The sequence below is a fragment of the Rutidosis leptorrhynchoides genome, chromosome 9 (assembly GCF_046630445.1).
Source record: "Rutidosis leptorrhynchoides isolate AG116_Rl617_1_P2 chromosome 9, CSIRO_AGI_Rlap_v1, whole genome shotgun sequence".
NCBI classification, from domain to species: Eukaryota; Viridiplantae; Streptophyta; class Magnoliopsida; order Asterales; family Asteraceae; genus Rutidosis; species Rutidosis leptorrhynchoides.
The window spans coordinates 71,369,861-71,383,416 of NC_092341.1; the positions used below are offsets into that span (position 1 = coordinate 71,369,861).

Sequence of the window (13,556 nt, forward strand, 5' to 3'; positions counted from 1 at the left end):
GGTCTTCAATTTGGTGTTGGTGTTTCTTCAGGTAGTGAGGCTATTCTTCATGCTGTGAATCGGTTGATTGAGGATCGTGGCTCTGATGTTGGCCTCTCTATGTTATTAGTTGATTTTCAAAATGCATTCAATCTTGTTGATCGTACGTTCATATTACATGAAGTTCGCCGCCTTTGTCCGAGCATTTCTCAGTGGGTTGAATTTTGCTACTCTAATCCAGCAAGATTGTATTATGGGAACCACAACTTATGGTCTTCTCAGGGGGTGCAACAGGGTGATCCCCTTGGTCCGCTACTTTTTGCTTTGGTCTTACAACCCTTGGTTTCTAAAATCAGAGATAATTTTGAGGTTTGTCTTCAGGCGTGGTATTTGGATGATGGCACTATTATTGGGGACACTTTGGTGGTGGGGAAGGTTTTGCATTTGATTATGGGGGATGGGCCTCGTTTTGGGCTTCATCTCAACGTTGAAAAAACAGAAATTTTCTGGCCTACGGAGGACCCTCGCAGCAGGCAAGTAGGTGTCTTTCCTCCTAATATTGCTCGACCTTTAAATGGTGTTAAGTTGCTTGGGGCCCCCGCAAGTTCCGATCTTGATTTTAGTAGTAAACTGGTGATGCAAAGGGTGACCAAGTCCATTGCGCTTATGGATAAGGTTGCTAAGCTTGATGATCCTCAGTGTGAGTTGTTGTTGCTTAGGGCATGTACGGGAGTTTCTAAACTCTACTTTACCTTGCGTACTTGTCCTCCTAGTATATTTGAGGCGGCTCAACGCGCTTTCGATGGAGCCCTTCGATCTTCCTTGGAGCGTATTGTTACTGCTTCAGGGCCTGGGTTTGGTGATTGGCAGTGGCGGCTTGCCACCTTGCCATTTGCATTTAGAGGGCTTGGTGTTTATTCTGCGGGAGATGTTCGTCATTATGCTTTTCTGGCTTCTCGATTACAGTCTGCTGGGTTGCAGACCAAGCTCCTACGTCATGCAGGTATTGTTGGTCTTGGTCGTGCTTTTGAAGATGCATTGGGTCTGTTTAATAAAACGGTTGGGTTTGATATTTTAGGTAATCAGAGTGAGGTCGCTGCCCCCATACTCATGAAGAAATTGGCAGATGTTTATTTAACAAAGGTTACCGCTTCTGCAGAATCCACTTTTTCATTATCTCCCCGACAATCGGCCTTATGGAAATCGCAGCAGGGTGATCACACCTCTGCTTGGCTAAGGGCAGTCCCTATTTTGGGGTTGGGTCAGACGATGAACGCAAAGACTTACCGATGTGTGTTGTGCTACCGGTTGGGTGTTCCATTGTTCTCTATCTCGACGGCATGCTCTGCCTGTTCAAGGGTTTTTACTGGACGTTACCGAACAAAGTTTCTCTAACTTTTCTTATTATTATTATTATAATAATAATAATAATAATAATAATAATAATAATAATGTGGTCACGGCTGACGTTACCGAACAAAGTTTCTCTAACTTTTCTGATTTTCACGAAATAATTAAAACCGAATCCGAATCACCGCCATCAATCGTTGACGTGGTTAGTTGGCGAGCGATTCCTTCCCACGTCAACCACCTCATATATAAACCCTAACCACAAACAATTTCCCCCATTTCCATTTCCAATCAAAATTACTACTATTAATCTCTTTCATTTACTTTCTTCTTCATTTTAATTGAATTGTATGTGCAGCAGCAAATTTCGTCTTAGTCGTCGGTCAATTTCAACTTTAACGGCGAAAACTATGGCGGAGGAATTCAACTCGTCTCCGGCAGCGGCAGCGACGGCGACGGCGACGGCAAGTTCAACATCCAAGACCAAAAAATCGATATGGCCTCTTCGTTGGATACCGAGTTCCACTGATCACATTATTGCCGCTGAAAAACGACTTCTCTCTCTTGTCAAGTAAACATTTTTAATAATCAACCTCCAATTTATTACTCATATGATGTGATATAATAATATAAGTTGATAACTAGAAATTTAAATATACATAGACATTGAAATATGGATCCATGTGTTCAGCATATATATGCATTTGAATTTGAATAATGTATAAATTAGCACTTTTTGTTTTGTTGAATTTTGATGCTTAAAATGGTGTTGATCACTTCAATTTATTCAATAATGATATAAAAAGTATAAACTATCGTATAATTCTCGATTTATATGATTCAAAGTATAAACTTTGCTATAACTCATGTTGGAAGTGGTTTGTTTGTGAAGATGATTGTTTTGGATGAAAATTGCAGGACTTCATATACACAGGAAAAGGTTGATATTGGCACTGGTCCACCTGGGTCAAAATTGAGATGGTTTCGTTCTGCAAGTAATGAATCGAGATTTATCAATACGGTTACCTTCGACAGCAAAGAGGATTCGCCAACTCTTGTGATGGTGCACGGATACGCAGCTGCTCAGGGGTTTTTCTTTAGAAACTTTGATGCTCTTACGAAACATTTTAGGGTGATTGCAATCGATCAACTTGGGTGAGTTTGATATGTTATATATCGCATGTTTTTTATACATTATCGAATGTGTATGAGTTGATGTTTGTTATGTTTTGCTGTATTTGATTGAGATTTGAAATGGTTATCGTTCTGTAGTGGCTTTTTGTGGGCGTACAACGGAATAGAATACACGATTTTACCCACTGAGAGCAACTAGTGGTACTTGAAATCTTGAAGTTGAAAATAAGGACAAGTTTTCTTTTTTATATTGAATTAGGAATACTAATTGGTCTGTGAAGAATCTTACTTGTTAAATGCTTAAGATATAATAACTGGAAAACTTTCATATGTAGTAGTGGGCCGGTGTGTGCTTTATAATGTTCAGCCACTTCGAGGATCATGGCAATTTTCAAGTTTTTCTGTAAATATTATATTATATGCTGTTCCAGAACAAAAACCATCCCAATATAGCCTATCCTGATATCCTCACAAATGGTTTCAGGTTCAAACATACGGTCACGGGATAACCCGGTTAGATCGTGTAGTAAAAATACTCGTCCTCACTAGGTAGCCTGAACAGGTAAAAACCTTATCCGTTTATGTTGTTCAGAACATAAGTATACTTGTTCTAAGCTCCTGGTACAAAGAACTTGAATCAGCAACATTGTTTAAACATAGTCGTGCTTTTTTAAAGCTAACACGTAGATGTATCTTCTGTGTAATAGTATCTGTTCGATGTCTTTAACACAAACTGAATTTGGAATTACTGGTCTATATCTTATACTCTCTTCTCTGTGTTGTGCAGTTGGGGTGGATCAAGCAGGCCTGACTTCACCTGCAAAAGTACTGAAGGTTAGTTGGTTCAATTTCATATGCTTGCAATATGTTCACCAATTACACTAATATCATGTATTTGTGTGTATATACTATCCCATATGAATTGTCTGATGTGTTTAGAGTTTGGAAATATAGTAAACAACATTTATATTTATGAGAGGATTACCTTTATCCTTTATGTTACTTCATTAAAACAAAGGGTATGTATATCGTCTGATGTAACACTATATCCAATGGTTGGACATTTTTACTGTGCAGAAACTGAGGCGTGGTTCATCGATTCACTTGAGGAATGGCGTAAAGCCAAAAATCTGGATAAGTTTGTGTTGCTTGGGCATTCATTTGGAGGATATATTGCAGCGAAATATGCCTTAAAAGTAAGTTTCCCGGTAGCAGTTTTTGTAGGGTAACAACTTTCCTGTATTAATATGCTATTCGATTCTAATGATTTTCTCTAATGATTATGCAATGAAGCATCCAGAGCGTGTGCAACATCTGATTTTGGTGGGACCTGCTGGCTTTACATCAGAAACTGAACATAAGTCAGAGTGGCTTACCAAATTTCGGTCCACGTGGAAAGGAGCCGTTATGAACCATTTGTGGGAGTCTAATTTTACTCCTATGAAGGTCCTCAGGTAATAAGATTATTGCAAAAGGTTACACCTTTTCACATCAGTTATGTGGGCCATCCTTTAATATATTATTAATTACATGTGATTTGTGGAAATTTTGTGATGCAGAGGTTTAGGCCCGTGGGGCCCAAATTTGGTTCGTAGATATACTAGTGCTAGATTTGGTGAATACTCAACAGGGGATATGTTGACAGGGGAAGAGTCCAGCCTACTTACTGGTAGATCTAGTCAGCCATATTTGAAATTGATTTTCTACAGTTTTATTTGTCTAATAATTGATTTGATGATTTATTTATTTAAAAGATTACATATATCATACTTTGGCGGCCAAAGCAAGTGGAGAACTCTGCTTAAAGTACATCTTCTCATTTGGGGCATTTGCTCGAAGTCCTTTATTACAAAGGTGCGATACTTTTTACAGTTCTTGTCAAGAAAAGAATATGCTTTTTATGTATATAGATCATCTCCATTAATTTAATGGTGTAGTTAATGAAGTTTGTTTTGAAAAAATAAAAATTCTTGCTCTGTACATCTAGCTTGATGTGTATTATGGAAGACCTCTTAAGTTATATACTGCCTGTATAATTTGTTGCTGCTAAGAACTATTTAGTGGCAGTTATTATATAGTGTTATCTCAAATGCATTGGTATCATTATTAGGTCACTGCACCCGGTGTTGTAAATGACGTCCATTGCGTCCGTTGCGACGTCGGTTGCGGCGGTTTGGTGACTAGCCTGTCTCTACCCCATCCCGTCTTCTAATAAGTTGGTCAACGGTCAAAAGTCGGGTCAAATGCGGGAAAGGTCGGGTAAACGCTGGTCAAAAGTAAAAAATTCGGTTAAAATCTGTCAATAGTCGGTCAAATCAATCAGAATTGACGTAGTTTAGTGTTACTTTTTTTGTATTATATTAACAATAATAGCGATTATAGGTACAAACTTGTCGACGAAGGTTTTTTGGCTTTAAAATATGTGTGTATATATATATTTATATATATAAGTCAATGTCAGTCAACGTCCGTCTCAACCCCGTCCCGACGTTTTAAGATGCCGACCATCTCAACCACGTCTCGCGTCTTTTTCAACCTTGACTACACCTAAAGAAATTTGTACTTGCAGCTTTTAGTTTTTCAATCTCAAAGATAACTTCTTTTTTTTTAGTCTTGCTTATAGATCAAGCATTGATCTTTGTGCTGTTAAAACATTGAAGTTATCTGTCTAAAGCATCAAATTTAACAACATAACTCGTCTTTTTGGTTTGTAGATCTTCGGAATGGAAAGTGCCAACGACATTTATATATGGAGTCGAAGACTGGATGAATTACGAAGGGGCAGTTGGTGCGAGGAAGAACATGTCTGTTCCCTGTGATATCATAAGAGTCCCAAAGGTATTTTTATATTTCTATCCTCGTATATTTTATGTGTATGGATTATGGTCATATAACTCGACATAGAGTGATTGGATCGACTAATCGTCAGATATTGCCCGACATAATAGATTATGATTTCACCCATTTGCTAATAGACCTACTGATTTGTAAACACTTGATGCAACTAATTCAAATAGTTAGATCATACCCATTTAATTTGATTTTGGTAACTGATTCCTCTAATCAATGGCGAATCTATCTTGTAAGTGGTGGAGTCCACTAACCCCACTAATTTTAAGTTTTTTATAAAATAGCACTCAAATTGTAATGGACACCAAGATGGGACCTCATATAGTTTTAAAAATAATGGTTTTTTTTTTTTTTTTTTTTTTTTTTTTTTTTTTTGAAGTAAACAACCATTTTCTGAAAGGAAAAAAAAAAAATTACACACTACCAATCAAATTGTATACGACCCCTTTAAGTTTTGATCCTAAAATCGTCACTCCCTCTAAATCCATCGTAAAAGATCTCTCATATTTGGAAAGTAACCGTCTTAAAAAGGATTAAAGTAATAGAACAAGATCGGATTAGGTCAATTTGTATCAAGAGCGAACATATAATCCAAGCATATTAACTGAGGTTTGACTAATGTGATTGCAGGCTGGTCATTTTGTGTTTCTTGACAATGCAAACGGATTTCACTCAGCAGTATTGCATGCTTGCCGCAGGTTTCTCTCATCAGATCCTAATAGTTATCCTCTAGCTGAAGGTGTTGTATCCATTTAGTGTTATTTTATTAATAGTCATACTCTGGATAACTTATACTAATTTGTCCTGTAATTACTGCTATGTTATATCTTCTTTTATACGAAACCGAAAATAGAAGTAAAAAGGTAAAATACCTAAGAACGGATTGTGTTTTTGTCTGTGGCACGAGATTGTAGTTATGTTGCCGCCTAGAACATCTTTAGTTTCTCAATAGACTTCCGTTGTTCGATTGAGGATTTTTAATACGTTTAAAATTATATACATTGGTTGATTTTCATCTCGTAGTTAATTAGTTTCCTTAATGTATGTGTATTCTTTTAGTTGTTTGATGTGTGATAAAAGCTAATGTGTCGATGTATATCAAATCAGAATTCTTTTTGAAACAACCCTGGATGTACTATATCTCATTGTATGTCTTTGACCCAATCTATCTAACAATTCGTTTGGGACAATACGTTATCAATTTTTGCAAGGTAATCGAAATACTATACTGGAACTCTAATAGTTTTTATATTTTGGAATCGATTGAGATTGATCGTTTGTCCAAGCTCATGGAAGTCCCTAAAATGGGGCGCGTTAAGGCTGAATATGATTGACTAGTTCGTGGTTAGGATATAGATTAACAAGGGTTAGGGGTCCATGTCTGTCTTGGATGAAGGTATTTTAATTTTAATATATTCTAAAATTGGTATATTTGGTTGCAGAGTGAAGTGGTCATATATTGTACTTGTAGTAGAGTGTGCACCAATAAGTGGTTGTCCAGATGAATAAGAGGATTACTACAATTATTTTGAGACGTATATAAATAATAAGGTAAGTATATAAATAATAAGGTTAGCATTTTTCAAAATGAAAGGAGTAAGTAGTTTTGACTTCTTTCTAGGCGATATATTCAAAAATCACGACAACTCTCATCAGAAAATGAAAAAAAAAAAAAAATACGACACAACTTAAGAACAAAACCATGCATCAACTACAACTAAAAAGTAAACAAAAACCGAACAAACCAAAAAAAAATAAAAAATAAAAATGAAGCAAATGAAACAAAGAACCACGAAAAGACAAACAAAAGAGAGCACGGAAGCTAAATCAAACATCCAGCCCACAACACGAAGAGCCCGATGAGCCGTCACCACCAAACCCGATGAGCCGTCACCACCAAACATTTTTTGTCCTGCTGAATTTCTCCACCTCGGCTCTGACCTTCATATCCTTTGATGAGCTTGCCTTCTTCCACTTTAACTAATCGAATGGCTTGACCTGAACGAGAAGAGAATAAATTCTCCAAAGCATGTCCCGTCGAATAACACTCCACAATAGTACCACCATCAGTAGCAACGCCTTAATCATAATCTGAGTCCCTAAAATAAATGACCCAAAATCCTTAACCGACTTCGACTGAACCTTCGATTTGCAAGGGGGATGATAAACTATTTATTGCACCATGTAGCACATAGTTCTAAAAGGATCAAACATGGTGGTAAGGCATGATCATGTATTTTGTTAGTTTTAGTTGATCGAGTTAACCTACCCTTTATTTAAGAAAAGTCTAACATCATTGTGTGTTATGATTGAATGATTGATCCATCATTATACAATTGTTTGGCATCATTGTCAGATATTTCAACCAAATAAAAACTTGTATAATAACTTAGACGTTGGTGTTTCTTTGTTACAGATAGTTAAAGTAAGTCTTTATTTCCATAGGAACACGTTATTTGCCTAATTATATTGTATATATTAATCTAATAATTATACTTCAACAACTTAACTAGTTAGCGCATCATTATGAATTTCCTAAAACATAGAGAAAAATCATTGTGATAAACCAAAGCCACTCTTGTACTCTAAAGAACATATTTCTGAATTATAACTTGATTTCGCATAATTTGATGCGCCACGAAATATAATTAAACAATTAGAGACGGAACTGGTTTTTTTGCTTGGTTTCCTAATATATATTTTTAACTTGTTATTGGTTTTTAGAACATAACATACGTACATACAACCTATTTCTGCTAAAAATGCAACAATTACATTTTTCATCTTGCAGAATACGTCAAGGCATAGAACTAACAGGCTAACAGCATGTATTTCAACCCAATATATAAACCCACATCAACCACACCTTAAAGAACATCATTTCAGAATACGTACCGGCATTCAAAATGAGGGATTTCAAAAACCCGCCTTTCATCGCAAACTCTACAATGCACAAATTATGCATTACCTTACTCATCATAAGCATGATTTGTTTCCAAACGCTAGCAACATATCCACCATTGAGGCAAAGGGCACAACCACCAGTAGAGCCAAAGTTTTCGCTAGTCTACTCGCCAGAGGCTTTTATGTTACACCCACACGATGAAACACAAGATTACAAAAACCCATTTCCCACACCTTCGACTGGAGGAAGTGGCGCTAAACACGGCCCAATTGAACACCGTGGGTTTAACGACGAAACTGAAGAAGGTGGTGACATGGCTCCTGATGATATCCATCTGCTAGATTGATCCTCTAGCAGTGCATTTATAGATATGCCGTACTCAAGAAAAAGAATACATCGTATTATGTAAACCAAAAAGGATGTGTACCATAATAATGCATAGTATATAAATACAAATACAGATATTGTTTGTTTCTCAAGTCTTGTTCAGATTCTTACAACTACAAGCAAAACTCAACTAAATAACTTAAACAAATAACCATAAAAAGACAAACTTCCAAACAGGTTACATAAGATGAATGGAAGTTGGTCCAGTAAAAGCAGCTACTTTCTGAGCTTGCTGACCTTCACTCTTGTATAACTCTTTCATATCCTTTTTAGCACGTCGAGCCTCTCGTTTTTCCTCCTTCAATGCAGCCTGAATTAATAAACGGTTGTTCGTTAACACTAAAAGCATATGCAGTACAACAAAAAACATTAGAAAATGCAGGAACACCAATAACGTTCCAATGTAAAAACAATTATGTTACAAAATTTGGAGTACAATAAAAGATTACAAGTATATTATCATTATCATTTATCATACTTTCTCATTAAAAAGTAAATATTTTGGTTAAAGTTAATAAAAGGTATGACTAGTATATATCTCTAACAAGAGGTGGCATTTTCATCAATTACTTATGTAAGGGGCGAACAAATGAAACGGGTCAAGAAGGTTGGAGGCCACCCACTGTCTACTTTATACAATTGGTTTTACTAATAAAAGTCAAAGTCAAAAACTATTCTTGTCAAAGCAAAGATCTAGATTCTAGATTATAATCATAAACGATTGGTTTACTAAACATAATTCATGCATCAATAATGCATATATCATAAACGATCTGCATCAATAATACCTTGCGCTCTTTCTTTTCTTCCTTCGATTCTACACCAATTATCTTCTTAGGCGGCTGCACATTCTTCTCCTATCTTTCTCAACATTTGTCCTACTTCGAGGCAAAAAGTCAACCGGAAGCATTTCTTTACCTTTCAATGCAATCACACGAGCTGGTTCATCGAAAGCCTTGTTGACCGTTTCGGTCAACTTCTTCTTCTTCCTCCCACCTGGCGCCTCAATCTTTCCAGGATGATTATCAAGATTCGAGTACGTCGTTATTATAGTCTCACAATCCCATTTTTCACTTTCATCACTACTTTCCTCTACAAACTTAACACATCTTCTTTATCATTTTCATTCTCGTTTTCGGATTGTTCGGCGTATTGCATACATCGAGGTCTCAAATCAACGGCCGTTTCCAGTGAAATTGGTTCTTCTTCTTCTTCCATCTTTTTGTCATTTACTAAAAGTTTATAGTCTCCGTCCAATTCCAAAGGAACTTGATTTTTCGATTCTATAAGAGATTCGTGACGTTCAAAATCTTCGTAGTCCACAAAATCTTTAGAATAAATTCCCCTTAAATTATGGAGTGTAATTGTCAAAGACATATCCCTTAAATTATGGGATATATTTGTATTTATCATCATGCATTGCCGATCTCCACTTGTATATATATGCATTATTTTTCAATGGAATACACAAGGAATTACATACTCATTTATGGTATCAGATACAGGCACGCTCATGTGACCAATCTCCCAACAAACTTCTTTAGTATTCTTGAAGTTAATTATCACCTCCCTCCAATTACGTCTCCATTCCTTATTCCACAAATCTTTCAACCTTTTTTTCGTTTATGTAAGACCCAAATATTTATTGTACATAATGTATTTATGGTGTACGATGCGCGTATGAAGTGTACGAAGCATGTACGTGTTGCTTGCTCGAACGTCGAAGGAAACTGGACGTTGTCTGAAGAGACAAGGTGTGTACGTATCTTTTCAACCCCAAATAAAGTTTGAGTTGATGTTTCAAAGCCTCACCATTGGAAATAAAATCTTATTACGTTTCCAACGATATTTGATTCACCGAAAACGGAGCTACGGTCAAAAAGTTATGGCCAGAACAAGTTTCTGAAAACTGACCTGTAGGTTGGAGCGGCGCTTCGAAGGCGTCTGATGCGTTTTTTCAGCATTTTAAAGTATTTAAATGAGGGGTATTATAGTCCTTTCGCATATCGACGATTTTAGGCCACAAAATGCAGTTTGGGGGACTCATTCACATCCACAATCCTATCCATATCCTCTCTTCTTCATCCCCAAATTTTAGAGTGAGAAACAAGTGAGAGAAAGCTTGGATTGTGAAGGAGGAAGCTTGGGTTCATCAAATTGAAGCTCATTTCTTGTGTTGTGGTTTTGCTAGCTTCGTTTTCTTCAAAAGGTAAAACCTTAATTCGGATTTAGTTGTGTTAATTCGTTTATGATGCTAGGGTTTGTGTTAAAGTGGATGTAAACCCCATTTCTTGGAAGTTTGGGGTAAATGGGTTAAGTTTTGGTGTAAGAACCCTAATATTGGTGGGTTTAGGGTTGGATGATGATGTTGTTAGTTTGTAAACTAAATTTGTTGATGAAATCACTAGCTAACTTGGATTGTTAGTGATTAGGGGTGTAAACTTGCAATTTGGTGTTTTGACTAGTTTTTAGGTCAAAATGGGTTTTTGTGTAAATGTTGATCTAAAATGCATCTAAAGCCTAAAAGAGGTGTATTTAGGTATTTCGGGAACGCGGGAAGCGGTCTCGTTAGTCTTGGACTTTCGAGTATCGTTAAAAGTGCAAAAAGGCGTAGATTGCACTTTATGTCAATTTGGGCGGGTCGTGAGTCCAAATGGGGGATTGGTTGATCAAACCTTGTGCAAAATGTATTAGTGGGACATAATCACTATTCGATTGTGATTATGAGTGGTTCGGGTGAGATTTGACTTAGTCAAAGTTGGTCAAGTGTAAATAGTCGAAATTACACTTGTGATGTGTTAAGTTGAATAGACTTAAGTTGTAGCTTATTTGCATGTGTGATTTGCGTAGGTGATATACGTGAAGTCGGTGGAAGAAGTTCAAGTTTGCGAGTTGCACTTCTTCAAGTAATCGAGGTGAGTGGAATATTTATACATGTATGTATGTGGTTTATTTACTCGTACGCGATGTGGGCCTTAGGCGCCACATCGTGAGTATTGGGCGTTATGTCACAAGTTGGTGACTTATTGAGGCTATGGGTGAAGAGAACTGCGAGTCGGTAGTGTCTCGTTAGGAGATTCACAAGTCGGTGAACCTTTTGGAGGTTCACAAGTCGGTGACCTCGTATGTATTGGCGGGTGATTCACAAGTCGGTGACACCCTATAGTGCTTCACAAGTCGGTGACACTTATTGGTGGCGCTTCACAAGTCGGTGATGTCACATGGCGTTCACAAGTTGGTGACCCATAGATATTGGTGGGTAGTTCACAAGTCGGTGACACCCTTTGGTGATTCACAAGTCGGTGACACCTTATGATGAGTCACAAGTCGGTGGCATCTTACGAGTGAGACTCGATGTTATTGGTCGTCTACAAGTCGGTAGTGCCATAGCGGGGAACGGTTTGTTATATTTATGCATTGTTGTGATTTTAGTATATTATTGTGACGGTTTATATACTAACGTTGTTGCTAGTCGTATGTTTGGTGTTGCTAGCTCGTTTATGCATTTTGTTTGCATGGTATTGTAAGTAGATGCGTGTAGGTAAATTACATATGTATATGTATAAGTATTGCATTCACTAAGCATTAGCTTACCCTCTCGTTGTTTACATTTTTAGGTACGGAAGCGGATTTGGCAAGGATATGCTCGGGATTTAGATGATTATCCCCCTTTGATGCTTACTTGGATTACTTTTGGATTCGACCTAGGATTTGGGTAGTTTATCCCCAACATCATGCTCGTGGTCTTGTTGGAACTTAAACTCTTGTGGTCGAACTTGTATTTTGTACTTAAGGGGCAATTTGGGCATATGTGGGCCCGGGTTCGTAAAACTTATTTTATTAATGGACCATGTTAGTTTTACTTATATGATTGTGTTGTGAAAAGCGTTTTGTCAAAATACGTTGAGAAGTGGCCGAACATTTTCTTATTTGGGGACTTTTTGGACAGCGGGCTGCCAAACCCATTCTGCGCGCCGCGCATGGGAATGGCGTGCCGTGCTACCAGCTGCACAAAGAATTTTTTTTTTTATTTTCAATTTTCCGCGTGGTCGTTTGTAATTTGGGTTGGGTTGTTACAAGTGGTATCAGAGCATGGTCTAAGGGATTTAGGTGACTTGAGATAGGCGCCTAGACTTAGACTTTTGTGTGTGCTATTATGCGGGACTTGTAGGATTACGGGTCGGTTCGGGTTTTAGTTATATGGTTTATGTTGTTACTAACCATGTTGTTTTGTGTGGAACATCTAGCGAGATGGTTGTTGTATTGATGAGCTCGGCATGGTGTATGAGCGTAATAATGCTTCGCGACCATTATTACGGTTGCAAGCCAAGTCATGCAAGTGATGTACAACAAGGATTGGACTAGATGGGATGTATGAACATTGACATACTTATATGTTTGTGAATATTGATTGTGGCGGTGTATGTGATTTATTCGTGTTGCGTTTCCTAACCAATTTCATTTCTTAGAATGACGACGAGGAACAAACAAGTTAACGGAGATCAAGGCAAAGACGTCGAATTCACGGCTAAGGTTGAGGCCATCTTTAAACGTCAAAAAGCGGAGTTTCTCGAGGAGGTTAGAAAGGTCTTCAAAGATTCGGTTGATGAGCAAGTAACCGGTCTAATTGATGAACGGATGAAGGTCGCCATCGAGGAAGCACTTGATGCTAGGAATATTTATCCCCGAGGCGAAGGGAGTGAAGGAAATGGGAGGCGGGACTTCCATTACAAGAACTTCAAGGATGCACAACCTCCTATGTTTATTGGGGTAAGGGATCCGTTAAAGAGTACATGTTGGGTTTCCGACATCGAGGGGGCTTTCCGTACTAGTGAATGTCCTCCCGAGAAGAAAACGAGGTACGGTTCTAGTATGTTACGCGAAGAAGCCAAGTTGTGGTGGGATGACAAGATTCAATTGTATGGCGAAGAACAATGTATGAGCTTGTCAT

At 37.6% G+C, this 13,556-nt stretch overlaps 2 protein-coding genes across 2 annotated transcripts in view; one reads left to right on the forward strand and one right to left on the reverse strand.

The window, feature by feature from the left end:
• Positions 1-1,519: 1,519 nt before the first annotated feature.
• Positions 1,520-6,328, forward strand: LOC139866513 (probable 1-acylglycerol-3-phosphate O-acyltransferase). The gene is made up of 9 exons (XM_071854766.1): positions 1,520-1,900; positions 2,248-2,484; positions 3,251-3,297; positions 3,541-3,659; positions 3,757-3,917; positions 4,023-4,132; positions 4,218-4,317; positions 5,178-5,301; positions 5,944-6,328. Exons 1-9 carry the CDS (start codon positions 1,680-1,682, stop codon positions 6,067-6,069), a joined length of 1,245 nt encoding a protein of 414 aa, XP_071710867.1. The 5' UTR covers positions 1,520-1,679; the 3' UTR covers positions 6,070-6,328.
• A 2,455-nt stretch (positions 6,329-8,783) lies between these two features.
• Positions 8,784-13,556, reverse strand: part of LOC139868152 (uncharacterized) — a 37,770-nt gene continuing 32,997 nt past the window's right edge. Inside the window, 4 exon segments of the mRNA XM_071856485.1 lie at positions 8,784-8,915; positions 9,394-9,461; positions 9,464-9,704; positions 9,707-9,919. Of these exon segments, the coding sequence (XP_071712586.1) occupies positions 8,784-8,915; positions 9,394-9,461; positions 9,464-9,704; positions 9,707-9,919 (654 nt within the window).